This window comes from Zonotrichia albicollis, chromosome 23 (genome assembly GCF_047830755.1).
Source record: "Zonotrichia albicollis isolate bZonAlb1 chromosome 23, bZonAlb1.hap1, whole genome shotgun sequence".
Lineage (NCBI taxonomy): Eukaryota > Metazoa > Chordata > Aves > Passeriformes > Passerellidae > Zonotrichia > Zonotrichia albicollis.
This window is the reverse complement of record NC_133841.1, coordinates 2,064,916-2,078,841: the sequence shown is the minus strand read 5'-3', so window position 1 is coordinate 2,078,841 and position 13,926 is coordinate 2,064,916. Positions and strand designations below refer to the sequence as shown.

Here is a 13,926-nt window from a genome sequence, read left to right as displayed (position 1 = left end):
CTGGGAATTTGGAGTTCTCAGGGCCTTTGGAAGCCTTTGGGGCTGAATCTCTGGGAGTTTGGAGTTCTCAGTGTCTTTGGGGCTGAATCTCTGGTAATTTGGAGTGCTCAGGGCCTTTGGGGCTGAAACTCTGGGAATTTGGAGTGCTCAGGGCCTTTGGGGCTGAATCTCTGGGAATTTGGAGTGCTCAGGGCCTTTGGGGCTGAATCTCTGGGAATTTGGTCCCTGTCCCCCTGGGGCTGTGCCCTGAGGGACGCTGTCCTGGGGGATTTGGGGATTTGGGTTCTGCAGTGCAGTCGCCCCTCAGGAGAGGCAGCTCCAGCTCCTGCCTCAGGCCCTGCGTCCTCCTCGAGGACTTGCCAGGTGAATCCCCCTGAAAATCCACAGCCCTCTGTGTGGGGACAGAGTTTAACCCTTGTGTTTGGGGACATAGTTTAACCCTTCTGTCTCAGGACAGTGTTTAACCCTTCTGTGTGGGGACAGAGTTTAACCCTTCTGGGGACAGAGTTAACCCCTCTGTTTAGGGACAGAGTTTAACCCTTGTGTTTGGGGACATAGTTTAACCCTTCCGTGTGGGGACAGAGTTTAACCCCTCTGCCTCAGGACAGGGTTTAACCCCTCTGTGTGGGGACACAGTTTAATCCCTCTGGGGACAGAGTTTAACCCCTGTGCCTCAGGACAGGGTTTAACCCCTCTCTTTAGGGACACAGTTTAACCCTTCTGGGGACAGAGTTTAACCCCTCTGTTTAGGGACAGAATTTAACTCCTCTGTCTCAGGACAGAGTGTAACCTCTCTATTTGGGGACAGAGTTAACCCTTCTGTTTGGGGACAGAGTTTAACCCTTCTGCCTCAGGACAGGGTAACCTCTCTATTTGGGGACAGAGTTTAACCCCTCTGTCTCAGGACAGAGTGTAACCCCTGTGTTTGGGGACAGAGTTAACCCCTCAGCCTCAGGACAGAGTTTAACCCCTCTGTTTAGGGACAGAGTTTAACCCCTCTGTCTCAGGACAGAGTGTAACCCCTGTGTTTGGGGACAGAGTTAACCCTTCTGTTTAGGGACAGAGTGTAACCCCTGTGTTTGGGGACAGAGTTTATCCCACTGCGAGCTGATCACGGACGATGGCATCCGTCACCTGGGCAACGGCGCCTGCGCCCACGACCGGCTGGAGGTGATCGAGCTGGACAACTGCCCCCTGATCACCGACGCCTCCCTGGAGCACCTCAAGAGCTGCCACAGCCTCGAGAGGATAGAACTGTACGACTGCCAGCAGATCACGCGGGCCGGGATCAAGAGACTCAGGGTGAGCTGGGGCGGGGAGGGGCTGGGGTGGGGAGGGTTCATCCATAGGGAGGAGCTGGGGTGGGGAGGGTTCATCCATAGGGAGGAGCTGGGATTGGGAGGGTTTATCCACAAGGAGAAGCTGGGATAGGGAGGGTTCATCCAAAAGGAGGAGCTGGGATGGGGAGGGTTTATCCATAAGGAGGAACTGGGATTCTAGGAGTTTATCCACATGGAGGAGCTGGGATTGGGAGGGTTCAGCCATATGTGGGAGCTGGGATGGGGAGGGTTTATCCACAGGGAGGAGCTGGGATGGGGAGGGTTTATCCATAGCATAGAGAGGAGCTATCCTGCCTTTCCATAGGGATAGGGAGGGTTCATCCATGAGGAGGAGCTGGGATGGGGGGAATTTATCCATGGGGAGGAGCTGGAATGTGGAGAATTTATCCATAGGGAGGAGCTGGGATGGAGGAGGAGCTGGGATGGGGAGGGTTTACCCACAAGGAGAAGCTGGGATAGGGAAGATTCGGCCATAGGGAGGAGCTGGGGCCTAGAGGGTTTATCCACGGGGAGGAGCTGAGATGGGGAGGGTTCATTCATGGGCGCAGGGTTTATCCATGAGGAGGAGCTGAGATGGGGAGGATTTATCAATGGGGAGGAGCTGGAATGTGGAGGAGCTGGGATGGAGAGGGTTTATGAAGGAGGAGCTGGGATGAAGAGGGTTCAGCCATAAGGACAAGCTGGGATAGGAAGGGTTTATCCATAAGGAGCAGCTGGAATTGTGAGGGTTTATCCATGGGGAGGAGCTGAGATGGGGAGGATTCATCCACTGGGAGGATTTATCCATAGAGAGGAGCTGGAATGGGGAGGGTTTATCCATGAGGAGGGTTTATGCATAAGGAGGAGCTGGGATTGTGGAGGGTTCATCCATGGGGAGGATCTGGAATGTGGAGGGCTCATCCACAGGGAGGAGCTGAGATGGGGAGGGTTTATCCATAGGGAGGAGCTGGAATGTGGAGGAGCTGGGATGGGGAGGGTTTATCCATAAGGAGGAACTGGGATAGGGAGGGTTTATGAAGGAGGAGCTGGGATGAAGAGGGTTCAGCCATAAGGACAAGCTGGGATAGGAAGGGTTTATCCATGAGGAGGATCTGGAATGTGGAGGGCTCATCCACAGGGTGGAGCTGGGATGGGGAAGGTTCATTCATGGGCAGGGTTTATCCATGGGGAGGAGCTGAGATGGGGAGGATTCATCCACTGGGAGGATTTATCCATAGAGAGGAGCTGGAATGGGGAGGGTTTATCCATGGGGAGGATCTGGAATATGGAGGGCTCATCCATGAGGAGGAGCTGAGATGGGGAGGGTTCATCCACGAGGAGGGTTTATCCATAAGGAGGAGCTGGGATTGTGGGGGTTTATCTGTGAGGAGGATCTGGAATATGGAGGGTTCATCCATGAGGAGGAGCTGGGATTGTGGGGGTTTATCCATGGGGAGGAGCTGAGATGGGGAGGATTCATCCACTGGGAGGATTTATCCATAGAGAGGAGCTGGAATGTGGAGGGTTTATCCATGAGGAGGGTTTATCCATAAGGAGGAGCTGGGATTGTGGAGGTTTATCCATGAGGAGGATCTGGAATGTGGAGGGTTTATCCATGAGGAGGAGCTGGGATGGGGAGGATTCATCCATGAGGAGGATCTGGAACATGGAGGGCTCATCCACAGGGAGTGCCGAGCTGCCATCCCCTGGTTCTCCTCCCCCTCAGAGCTGTGTGAACCATCACCTCCCTCATCCCGGCCCCTGTGAGCAGCACCCGGGGATGAACCCGCGGTTCCGATGCAAACCCTGACCCCCCCCCCCCCGTTTCCCTGCAGACCCACCTGCCCAACATCAAAGTCCACGCCTACTTCGCCCCGGTGACCCCGCCGCCGTCGGTGGGCGGCAGCCGGCAGCGCTTCTGCAGATGCTGCATCATCCTATGACCCTGGAGCCCCCTGCCGGCCCGCGGGGCTGCGAGCGCGCCTGGGACCCCCGGAGCTGCGGAACCCCGGGGGAAAAGCGCCCCCAGTGCCGTTCGGGGCTGGGCTGCCGCCCACGCACCCCCGGGATCCCGGCGGGACGGGGGAGCCGGGCCCGGTGCTGCGGGAATGGGGAGGGCGCCCAGGCTGCAGGGACTGAGCGGGGAAAGGAGCCGGGAGATGCTTGGGGAGAGGGGAGAGGAGAGGAACACGCTGGAAAACCACAACACGAGGGAAAACCCCCAAAATCTAAAAAACCCAACAAATCTGAGAACCCCAAGAAAACTGAGAGCCACGACAAAATCTGAAAACCCAAACAAAACATGAAAACTCAAACAAAATCTAAAAAACCCAACAAATCTGAGAACCCAAACAAAAGCTGAGAACCACGACAGAATCTGAAAACCCAAACAAAACATGAAAATTTAAACAAAACCTTAAAACCCAAACAAAACCTGGAAACCCAAACAAAACATGAAAATTTAAAACCTGAAAACCCGAACAAAACCTGGAAACCCAAACAAAACATGAAAATTAAACAAAACCTAAAAGCCCAAACAAAACATGAAAACTCAAACAAAATCTAAAAAACCCAACAAATCTGAGAACCCCAAGAAAACCTGAGAGCCACGACAAAACCTGAAAACCCGAACAAAACCTGGAAACCCAACAAATCTGAAAACCCCAACAAATGTGAAAACCTAAACAAAACCTGAGAACCCCAACAAAACCTGAGAACCCCAACAAATCTGAAAAACCCGAACAAAACCTGGAAACCCCAACAAAACCCAAAAACTCAAACAAAACGTGAAAATCCCAACAAACCTGAAAACCCCAACAAGTTCCATGTCTGTTTGTCAGTAAGGGAATGAAACAGCAGCTGCTGAGTCAGAATTTCCCTGGGATCCAGAATTTCCCTCTGGGATCCAGGATTTCCCTGGGATCCAGGATTTCCCTGGGATCCAGAATTTCCCTCTGGGATCCAGGATTTCCCTGGGATCCAGAATTTCCCTGGGATCCAGAATTTCCCTCTGGGATCCAGGATTTCCCTGGGATCCAGAATTTCCCTGGGATCCAGGATTTCCCTGGGATCCAGGATTTCCCTCTGGGATCCAGGATTTCCCTGTGATCCAGGATTTCCCTGGGATCCAGGATTTCCCTGGGATCCAGGATTCCCCTGTGGTTCCCTGCTCCCACCTGAGCACGCTCACATGAAGGCTCATCTTCCCTGTGTCAGATTCTTCCCAGATTGTTGTGATGGACCTTGGAATTTCTAATTCCACATATTTTACCCTCCCCAAATCCTGCCTTTTTTTTTCTTTTTTTTTTTTTTTTTAGTTTTTTCTCAAATTTTTCTTCCAAATTTCAGTCATTTATTGAGATTTCCCAGCAAATCCATCAGGAATTTTTTTTCCCCAGGAGAAGCCTGAGCCTGTGATGAGCTGTCAGGAAGATTTTTAAGGAGCACAGGGAGCTGCACCCCAGGCTGGATGATCAGGGATTGGGTGTCCAAACTCATCCCAAATCCAGGTTTTATCCCAATGACAACGACAGAATCCTCCCCACAGGGAATAATTATATATATACACAAATATATAATTCTCAGCACAGGGAGAAAATCCCAGCCCGTGTTCCAAGGACTGCGAGTTCCCTCCTCCTGTCCCATCCCTCCATCCTCCCCCAAGGAAAAGCCAAGTAGAGCTTTTTGCTTGTTTGCCCTGATGAAGAATTAATTAAGGATTCCCTGATGGAGCAGGGCTGGGATCCTCCCTCAGTGCCCTCCCCACCTGCCCAGGTAAGTGCGGAGCCCTGGGTGGGCTCTGGGTGTGCCAGGCCCAGCTCTGGGGGAGCAGGGAGGGTTTGCTGGCTGCTGTTTTGGGGTGTTCCAGGCTCCAGGGGAGCCCAGAGGGATGAAATTCCAGGGTGGAACTGCTGGGCAGATCCCGAGGGTTGAGGGGCAGGTCCGTGTCCGTCGTTCCCGCCGTCCGTCCGTGCGGGGAGCTCGGCGCTGCATTGAAGGGTTTGGCTTCCCCTGGGCGCTGAGGAATCTCCTGGAGGGGCAGGAGCAGGAGCGGCTGTTTAGGGGCTGGATTAGGGGGGGATTTTCCCGTTTTCCCACCAGGAATTCCCAAAGGACAATGAGCTGTTCCCAGCAGGAGCTGCAGCCCTTCATGTCCCCCAGCCTGGGAGCACCTCCAGGCTGCTGTGGTTAAAAGGATACTGTCAATGCCCTCCTGTAGGTGGCTTTTAATCCCTTATATTTATTCAAATCCTCTTTAGCGCTGTGGATTCTCCCCCTCTCCTCAGGCGCCTTCATTTCCAGAACTTTCTCCAGGTTTCAGGGTGGCAGAAGATGCTGGTGACAGACTGGACGGGCAGAGGGGTCACCCAGCAATCACAGGATTTGCACAACTCTGGGAAAATAAAATAAAAACAAAACACTTCTGTTTAGTTCCTACTGTGGCAGGGGAGAGAGAAGAGCGGGATTTTGGCTGGCTGATCCCTTTGGAACAGAGCAGAGTTTTCCAGGGAAAACTCCAGAACACAGAACCCAAAGCAATTTTATTTTCTGTTTGCAGACCAGGGTGACAGCATTAAGGTAGCTCAAACTTCTTGACAGTGTCCTTTTAAGTCAATTATCCGTCTTCAAATGGACTCTTCCTGATGTTTATATTTATAAATACCAATAAACACCATTTTCCAAGCTGTGTCTCGCTGGGGAATCACTGGGTGGGGGAAAATCCAATTCCTGCGTGGGGCAGCTCCTGAGGGGGAGCATTTGGGTGGGGGTCTCCTCGTGGCGCACAGGATATACTGGAAGGGTGGCAGTGATGTGGAGATGCCACCCTTGGGCTCCTCCTGCTTCAGGTAGGGCAGGACCGGGGGGTCCCTGCGGGGAAATGCCCCCGGGAAGGGTGGGAGCTCGGCTGTGCCTCAGTTTCCCCGAGCCCAGCAGAGTTGGGGGTGCCTGAGCACCCCCAAGGCGGGCAGGGGGTAAACGTGCCCAGGGCTGGACCAGGAATGGTCGGGCTGGAAGGGCGTGGTGGGGATGGGGGGGGACACCCCGCGAGCAGAGGTGACAGCACAGGGGGACAGGGGGCGGCCACACCCCCCCCCCCACCTTTATGGGCACGGGGAGGGGAACGGGAGCGGGGCTGGGCCCAGTTTGGCCCAGTTAGGTCCGGTTCGGGTGCTGACAGTGAACAGCGGGGAGGGAGCGGCTCCGTTTGCTGTCAATACAATGGGGGGGGACACCAGGGGGCTCCCCCAGCCCCTTTGTCCCAGCCAACACCCCCCCTCTGTGTGTGCCCTGTCACCACCCCCCTTTAACCCTTTAATTCCTGCCAGATTTGGCTCTTTTTGGGTAAAAAAGGGGCATTTGCAGAGCCCCAGGGTGGGGGGGGGTCGGTGGGTGCTGTGTCCCTCACTTGGTGTTGGGCTGGTCAGATTTGGGGAGGGGTCGGTGGGTGCTGTGTCCCCTCCTGGTGACGCTGGGACGGGACACGGGTGTCACACACACACTGGGGGTGTCACACACACACTGGGGATGTCACACACACTGGGAGTGTCACACACACACACTGGGGGTGTCACACACACACTGGGGGTGTCACACACACTGAGGGTGTCACACACACACTGGGGGTGTCACACACACTGGGGGTGTCACACACACACTGGGGGTGTCACACACACTGGGGGTGTCACACACACTGGGGGTGTCACACACACACACTGGGGGTGTCACACACACACTGGGGGTGTCACACACACACACTGGGGGTGTCACACACACTGCGGGTGTCACACACACACACTGGGGGTGTCACACACACACTGCGGGTGTCACACACACACACTGGGGGTGTCACACGCACTGGGGGTGTCACACGCACACTGGGGGTGTCACACACGGGGGGCAGGATGTCACACACACACTGGGGGTGTCACACACTGGGGGTGTCACACACACTGAGGGTGTCACACACACACCGGGGGTGTCACACACACTGAGGGTGTCACACACACACCGGGGGTGTCACACACACACACTGGGGGTGTCACACACACACTGGGGGTGTCACACACACACACTGGGGGTGTCACACACACACTGGGGGTGTCACACACGGACCCATCACTGTGATGAGCTTGGAGGGTCTCAGCTCCATTTCAGGGTGGGGGGACCCTCCCCAGCTCACTGAACCCCCCCAGCTGGGCCCAGAGCTCATCCAGGCTGTGTCTGTCTGTCTGTCCATCTGTCCAGCCATTCCCAGTGTGGGATGGAGCTGGCAAGGAGCTCCTGGGGGAGTTTGGGGGGTCTGCACCCAGCTCTGGGGGTCCCTGGCGTGAGCTGCAGCCCCCCAGCTCCCCCCTGAGCCTTTGGGGGGTCCAGGGGGTCCCCGTGCCCAGGGGAAGGGCCCACAGCAGTTCCCAGACCCCTCCCCGCTGCAGACACTGAGACTGGGCCGGAGAGTCCGGGATGTTTTATTGGGGGCCTGGGGATGGGACAGGCTCGGGGACAGCCCCTGGTCACTTCTTGGCCTCCTCCTCCTTGGACAGGGTTTTGATGATCTCCTCCTTCTTGGCCTGCAGCCGCTCCTCCCTGCGCTTCCGCGCCTCCTTGGTCTTGGAGCGCCGCGCCTCCGCCTGGTCCCTGCGGGGGTGGGGACGTGAGGAACCCACAATGGACCCTGAACATCCAGAACAGCCCCAGAACACCCAAAACAGCCCCAGAACAACCCCAGAACAACCCCACAACGGACCCAGAACAACCCCACAACGGACCCAGAACAACCCCACAACGGACCCAGAACATCCAAAACAGCCCCAGAACACCCAAAACAGGCCCAGAACACCCCACAACAGCCCCAGAACAGCCCCAGAACACCCACAACAGCCCAGAACACCCCAAAACAGCCCCAGAACAACCCCACAACGGACCCAGAACAGCCCCAGAACAGACCCAGAACAACCCCACAACAGCCCCAGAACCACCCCACAACGGACCCAGAACAACCCCACAACAGCCCCAGAACAACCCCACAACAGACCCACGCCACCCAGAATAGCCCCACACCACCCTGACCCCTGTCCCACAACACCCAGAACACCCAGAACAACCCCACAACACCCAGAACAACCCCACAGCACCCAGAACAACCCCACAGCACCCAGAACAACCCCACAGCACCCTGACCCTGTCCCCATCTCCTTGGGCCCTGCTGCCCCAAAACACCCAGAACAGGCCCACACCACCCTGCCCCACAGCACCCAGAACAACCCCACAACACCCAGAACAACCCCACAGCACCCAGAACAACCCCACAGCGCCCTGCCCCTGTCCCCATGGCCCTGCTGTCCCACGGATCCCAGGGATTTCCATCCACTCATCCAGGAGCAGCTGTTTGGGGTCACGAGTCTCTGCTGAATCCCAGATTTTTCCCCACCAGGATTTTGCAATCCCTCCCCTCCCCTGGTGAATCATTCACCCACTCCAGCAGCTGCTCAGGAATCTCCCAGTCCCCACCTCAGTGAAACCCCAAACCCCCCAGAGCCCACATTTCCCAGTTTTGCCCCATTTGGGATGGAACCCCCACAGGGGGGGTTTATCCCTGGCAATCCCTCCTGCCAGGGCAGCACTTACGCCAGGAGCTTCTTGCGGGCCTTGTCGGCCTTCAGCTTGTGGATGTGCTCCATGAGGATCCGCTTGTTCTTGAACACGTTGCCCTTGACCTTCAGGTACAGGCTGTGGTACCTGGGGGGCACAGGGGGGGGCATCAGCTCCTGCTGGGAGCACTGGGGTGGACTGGGAGCACTGGGATGGACTGGGATGGGATGGGATGGACTGGGATGGGAGCACTGGGAACACTGGGATGGGAGCACTGGGGTGGACTGGGATGGCATGGACTGGGAGCACTGGGATGGACTGGGATGGGATGGACTGGAAGCAGTGGGATGGACTGGGATGGGAACACTGGGATGGGAGCACTGGGGTGGACTGGGATGGGATGGACTGGAAGCAGTGGGATGGACTGGGATGGGAGCACTGGGAACACTGGGATGGGATGGACTGGGATGGACTGGGAGCACTGGGAACACTGGGATGGGAGCACTGGGGTGGATTGGAATGGGATGGATTGCAATGGACTGGGATGGGATGGACTGGGAGCACTGGGATGGACTGGTAAAGGAGCACTGGGGTGGACTGGGATGGCATGGACTGGGAGCACTGGGATGGGCTAGGATAGGATGGGAGCAGTGGGATGGCATGGACTGGGATGGGGTGGACTGGGAGCACTGGGGTAGACTGGGATGGCATGGACTGGGATGGGAGCACTGGGATGGGATGGGATGGATTAGGATGGACTGGGATGGATGGCAGCACTGGGATGGGACTGGGATGGGATGGGAGCAGTGGGATGGGATGGACTAGGAGCACTGGGATGGGCTAGGATAGGATGGGATGGATTGGGATGGACTGGGATGGACTGGGATTAAGGGATGTCCCCACCCTGCTGGTGGTGTGGGAAGGGCAGGGCCAAGGATTCAGGGCTCATCCCAGCCCTTTCTGGCAGAACTGAACCTGTCCAGGGACTGGTCTGGCCCATACTGGCAGGACTGGGAATGGCTAGGGCTGCCCTGGGAGGGCTGAGAATGCCCTGGGAATGGCTAGGGCTGCCCTGGGAGGGATGGGAATGGCAGGAGTGTCCCAGGGAGAACTGGGGTTGCCCTGAGGATGGCTGGGGAATGGCCAGGGAGGGATGGAGTGGCCCAGGGAATGACTGAGGTTGCCCAGGAAGGGCTGGAGTTACACAGGGAGGGATGGAACAGGCCAGGGAATGCTTGGGAATGTCTGGGGCTGCCCAAGGTTGCAGGGAATGGCTGGGAATGCCCATGGCAGTGGAACTCGGGGCCCTGGGTGCACACAGCCCAGCACAGCACAGCCCAGCACAGCCCAGCACTGCACCCACATGTGCCGGTCGATCTTCTTGGACTCGCGGTAGCGCCGCAGCAGCCGCCGCAGGATCCGCATGCGCCGCATCCAGGTGACCTTCTCGGGCATGCGGGCGTTGGCCGTGCCCTTCCTCTTGCCTGGAGCGGGGAAAAGGGGTCAGGAGGAGCCCAAATTCCTGCCAGCAAAACCCCACAGCCATCCCAGAGCTTCCCATCCTCCCTTTCCCCTCAAGGAAACAATCACACAAGCCAGGGTTTCCTGTGTGTCCAGCCCAGGAGGGAGCAGCAGCTGTGCAAGGTGGGGAACTTCCCCCATTCCCAGGGGAATTGGGCACTCAATTCCCCCCATTCCCAAGGGCATGGGGCACTCCCTGATGTGGATTCCCCCATTTAATTCCTCCCATTCCCAAGGAGGAACTGGGCACACAATTCCCCTATTCCCAAAGGGATGGGGCACTAAATTCCCCTATTCCAAGGGGACTGGGAACTCAATTCCCCCGCTCCCAGGGGCATGGGGCACTCCCAGATGTGGATTTCCCCATTCCCAGGGGAATTGGGCACTCAATTCCCCCATTCCCAGGGACATGGGGCACTCAATTCCCCCATTCCCAGGGGGATTGGGCACTCAATTCCCCCATTCCCAGGGGGATTGGGCACTCAATTCCCCCATTCCCAGGGGAATTGGGCACCCAATTCCCCCATTCCCAGGGGAATTGGGCACCCAATTCCCCCATTCCCAGGGGGATTGGGCACCCAATTCCCCCATTCCCAGGGGGATTGGGCACCCAATTCCCCCATTCCCAGGGGGATTGGGCACCCAATTCCCCCATTCCCAGGGGGATTGGGCACCCAATTCCCCCATTCCCAGGGGAATTGGGCACTCCCTGATGTGGATTTGCCCCATTCCCAGGGGGACTGGGCATTTAATTCCCTCATTCCCAAAGGAATTGGGCACTCAGTTCCCCACTCCCAGGGAGATTAGGCACTCCCTGATGTGGATTTCCCCATTCCCAGGGGAATTCGGCACTCAATTCCCCCATTCCCAGGGGGTTGGGGCACTCAATTCCCCCATTCCCAGAGGAATTTGGCCCTCAGTTCCCCACTCCCATGCCCACGGGGCACTCACCGATGCCCATGTGCCGGCCCTTCCTGCGGGCCAGCGTGTTCTTCCTGCAGCGGGCGCGCGAGTGCACGGTCACGGGCTTGCGGATGATCAGCCCATCCTTGATCAGCTTGCGGATCTGCTGCCCTGCAAAGGCACCGGCACCTCCTGGGGGCTGCTGGGACTGCAGGGACCCCAGCCCGGGGCAGGGAGAGCACCCAGCACCGGGGACAGGGCAGTGACCCCCTCAGGGCCCTGTGTTCCCTCCCTCAGAGCCCTGGTCCCCCTTTTCAGAGCCCTGTGCTCCCCCCTCCTCACAGAGCTGTTTTCCCTTCTCCCAGAGTTGTGTTCTCCCTCCTCAGAGCCCTGTTCTCCCCCTCCTAAAATCCCTGTTTTCCCTCTCTTCAGAGCCCTGTTTTCCCCCTCCTCAAATCCCTATTTTCCTCCTCCTCAGGGCTCTGTGTTCCCCCTCCTCACAGTCCTGTTCTCCCCCTCCTCAAATCCCTGTTTTCCCTCTCCTCAGAGCCCTGTTTTCCCTCTCCTCAGGGCTCTGTGTTTCCTCCTCTCAGAATCCTGTTTTCCCTCTCCTCAAATCCCCATTTTCCCCCTCTTCACAGCCCTGTTCTCCCCTCCTCAGGATCCTGTTCTCCCCCTTCAGAGCCCTGTTTTCCCCCTCCTCAAATCCCTATTTTCCTCCTCCTCAGGGCTCTGTGTTCCCCCTCCTCACAGCCCTTTTCTCCCAGTCTCAGAAGCCCATTCTCCCCCTTCAGAGCTCTGTGTTCCCCCTCCTCAAAGCTCTGTGTTCCCTTCTCTCAGAGCCCTGTCCTTCCCCCTTGACAGTCCTGTTCTCCCCCTCTCAGGACCCCATTTTCCCCCTCCTTAGAACCCTCTGTTCCCCCTCCCTCACAGCTTTGATCCCTCCCACATCCCCAGTCCTGTTCTCCCCCTCCTCAAATCCCCGTTCTCCCTTTCCTCAAATCCCTATTCCCCCACTCCCCACAGCCCTGTCATCATCCCCCTCACAGCCCTGCTTGTTTTCTCCCACCAAACTTCCAACAATCCCAATTCCCTCAGTCACTATCTCAGAACCACCAGGCACCTCCTCAGTGCAAATTCTGAAAATCCTCACTTTAACCTCCAAAGAATCTGCTGAATTTCACCTAAACCAATCCCTGAACCAAATGCTTTTGGGAGACCTTTCCCACACTCACTGACTTCACCAACCTAAACCGACTCCACCATTACCGAGCTCCCCACAACCTCTGTTCCCTCCTGGATCCCACAGATCCCCTCACGTACGGGAGTTGGCATTGGCGATCTCGTTGGTCTCGTTGGGATCAAGCCACACCTTCTTCTTCCCGCAGCGCAGCACGCTGGAGGCCAGCCTCTTCTGGAGCCGGAGCATACTGCGAGGGAACAGGCACGGATCAGGGGGGTCTGCACCCTTCAGGGACCCCTAACCCTCCTTTAGGGACCCCTGACCCCCACTTTAGGGACCCTACAGCCCCTTAAGGGACCCTTGACTCCGCCTTTAGAGACCCTACAGCCCCCTCAGGGAGCCCTGAGCCCCATTTAGGGACCCTCACCCCACTGGGAGGGTCCCCATCTCCACCAAGGGACCCTGCCCTCCCCTTAGGGACCCTCACCCACCCTCAGGGTCCCGCATCGCCCCTCACGGAACCCTCACCCCGCTCCGAGACCCCTCAGGGACCCTCTCCCCCCTCAGGGATTCTTCCCCCCCCCGCCCCTCAGACCCCTCCTCACCCCCCTCAAGTTCTCAAACGCCCCGCGCTGCTCCAAGAGGCGCATCCAAGGTCCGCAGTGCCCCAGAGCAGCGCCCCCACCCCGCTCAGCGCCCCCAGACCGCCTCTCACGCCCCCCCGGCCCCTCAGCGCGGCCATGGCGCCCCTCCGCCATCTTCCCGCCAGGCCTCAGGAAGCCGCGGCCGCCTCACAGCGCCCGGGGCCGCCATCCAGCCCTGCCCGGACACCGCCCCGGTTCTGAGCACACTCTCCCGCTCCCCTCCAGCCCTCCCCGGTGCCTCCCGACCGCCGTTATCCCCCGAGCAGCGGCCGCGGCCCCGCTCCCACCTCATGGCGGCGGCGGCGCCGGGGCCGGAGAGACGCAGCGGCAGCGCTGACCACGCCCTCTGCCTGCGGGATGTACCATCCCACCCTCCCCCCCGCGCCTGTCCCCGCGGCCTCGCAGCAGCCCCAAACGCGATAAAAGAACAAACGCGATGAAATCACGCGTGACCGCTTATATAAAGACCGAGACCCACGCGGGATGAGTGCGAGAGGAGTGGGTCCTGCCCGGCTCTCCCCTCGGTTGCAGTAGGATGGTACAGCCCGCGCATGCGTGGCGGGAAGGGCTGGGCGGGGGCTGCGCATGCGCGGTGGGGATGTGGGAGGCACGTGGAGGGAGCGCTGGGATGGGATTGAGATGAACTGGGAGCACTGGGATAAACTGGGATGGGATTAGGATGGGATTTGGGGATGTTCCTGTCCCGCTGGCAGCATGGGAAACTCAGAGCACAGGGTTCAGCCCGTCCCACCCCTTGCTGGAGAAC

The 13,926-nt window shown here is 58.0% G+C and overlaps 2 protein-coding genes across 6 annotated transcripts in view; one reads left to right on the top strand and one right to left on the bottom strand.

Moving 5' to 3' along the window:
* FBXL20 (F-box and leucine rich repeat protein 20) overlaps positions 1–6,002 on the top strand; it is a 61,629-nt gene extending 55,627 nt beyond the window's left edge. For all 5 annotated transcript variants that reach the window (XM_074557831.1, XM_074557829.1, XM_074557832.1 and 2 more), the window contains exons 14-15: positions 1,090–1,302; positions 3,155–6,002. In XM_074557831.1, the coding sequence (XP_074413932.1) occupies positions 1,090–1,302; positions 3,155–3,262 (321 nt within the window). In that variant the 3' untranslated portion in view covers positions 3,263–6,002. The remainder of the gene's footprint in view (positions 1–1,089; positions 1,303–3,154) is intronic.
* Positions 6,003–7,769: 1,767 nt separating this feature from the next.
* On the bottom strand, positions 7,770–13,604 carry RPL19 (ribosomal protein L19). Its single transcript, XM_074557720.1, has 6 exons — positions 13,448–13,604; positions 12,657–12,763; positions 11,382–11,504; positions 10,273–10,393; positions 8,946–9,056; positions 7,770–7,955 (listed from the first exon to the last, which is right to left on the bottom strand). The coding sequence occupies exons 1-6, from the start codon at positions 13,450–13,452 to the stop codon at positions 7,832–7,834; spliced, it is 591 nt and encodes a 196-aa protein (XP_074413821.1). The 5' UTR covers positions 13,453–13,604; the 3' UTR covers positions 7,770–7,831.
* Between the last annotated feature and the right edge of the window lie 322 nt (positions 13,605–13,926).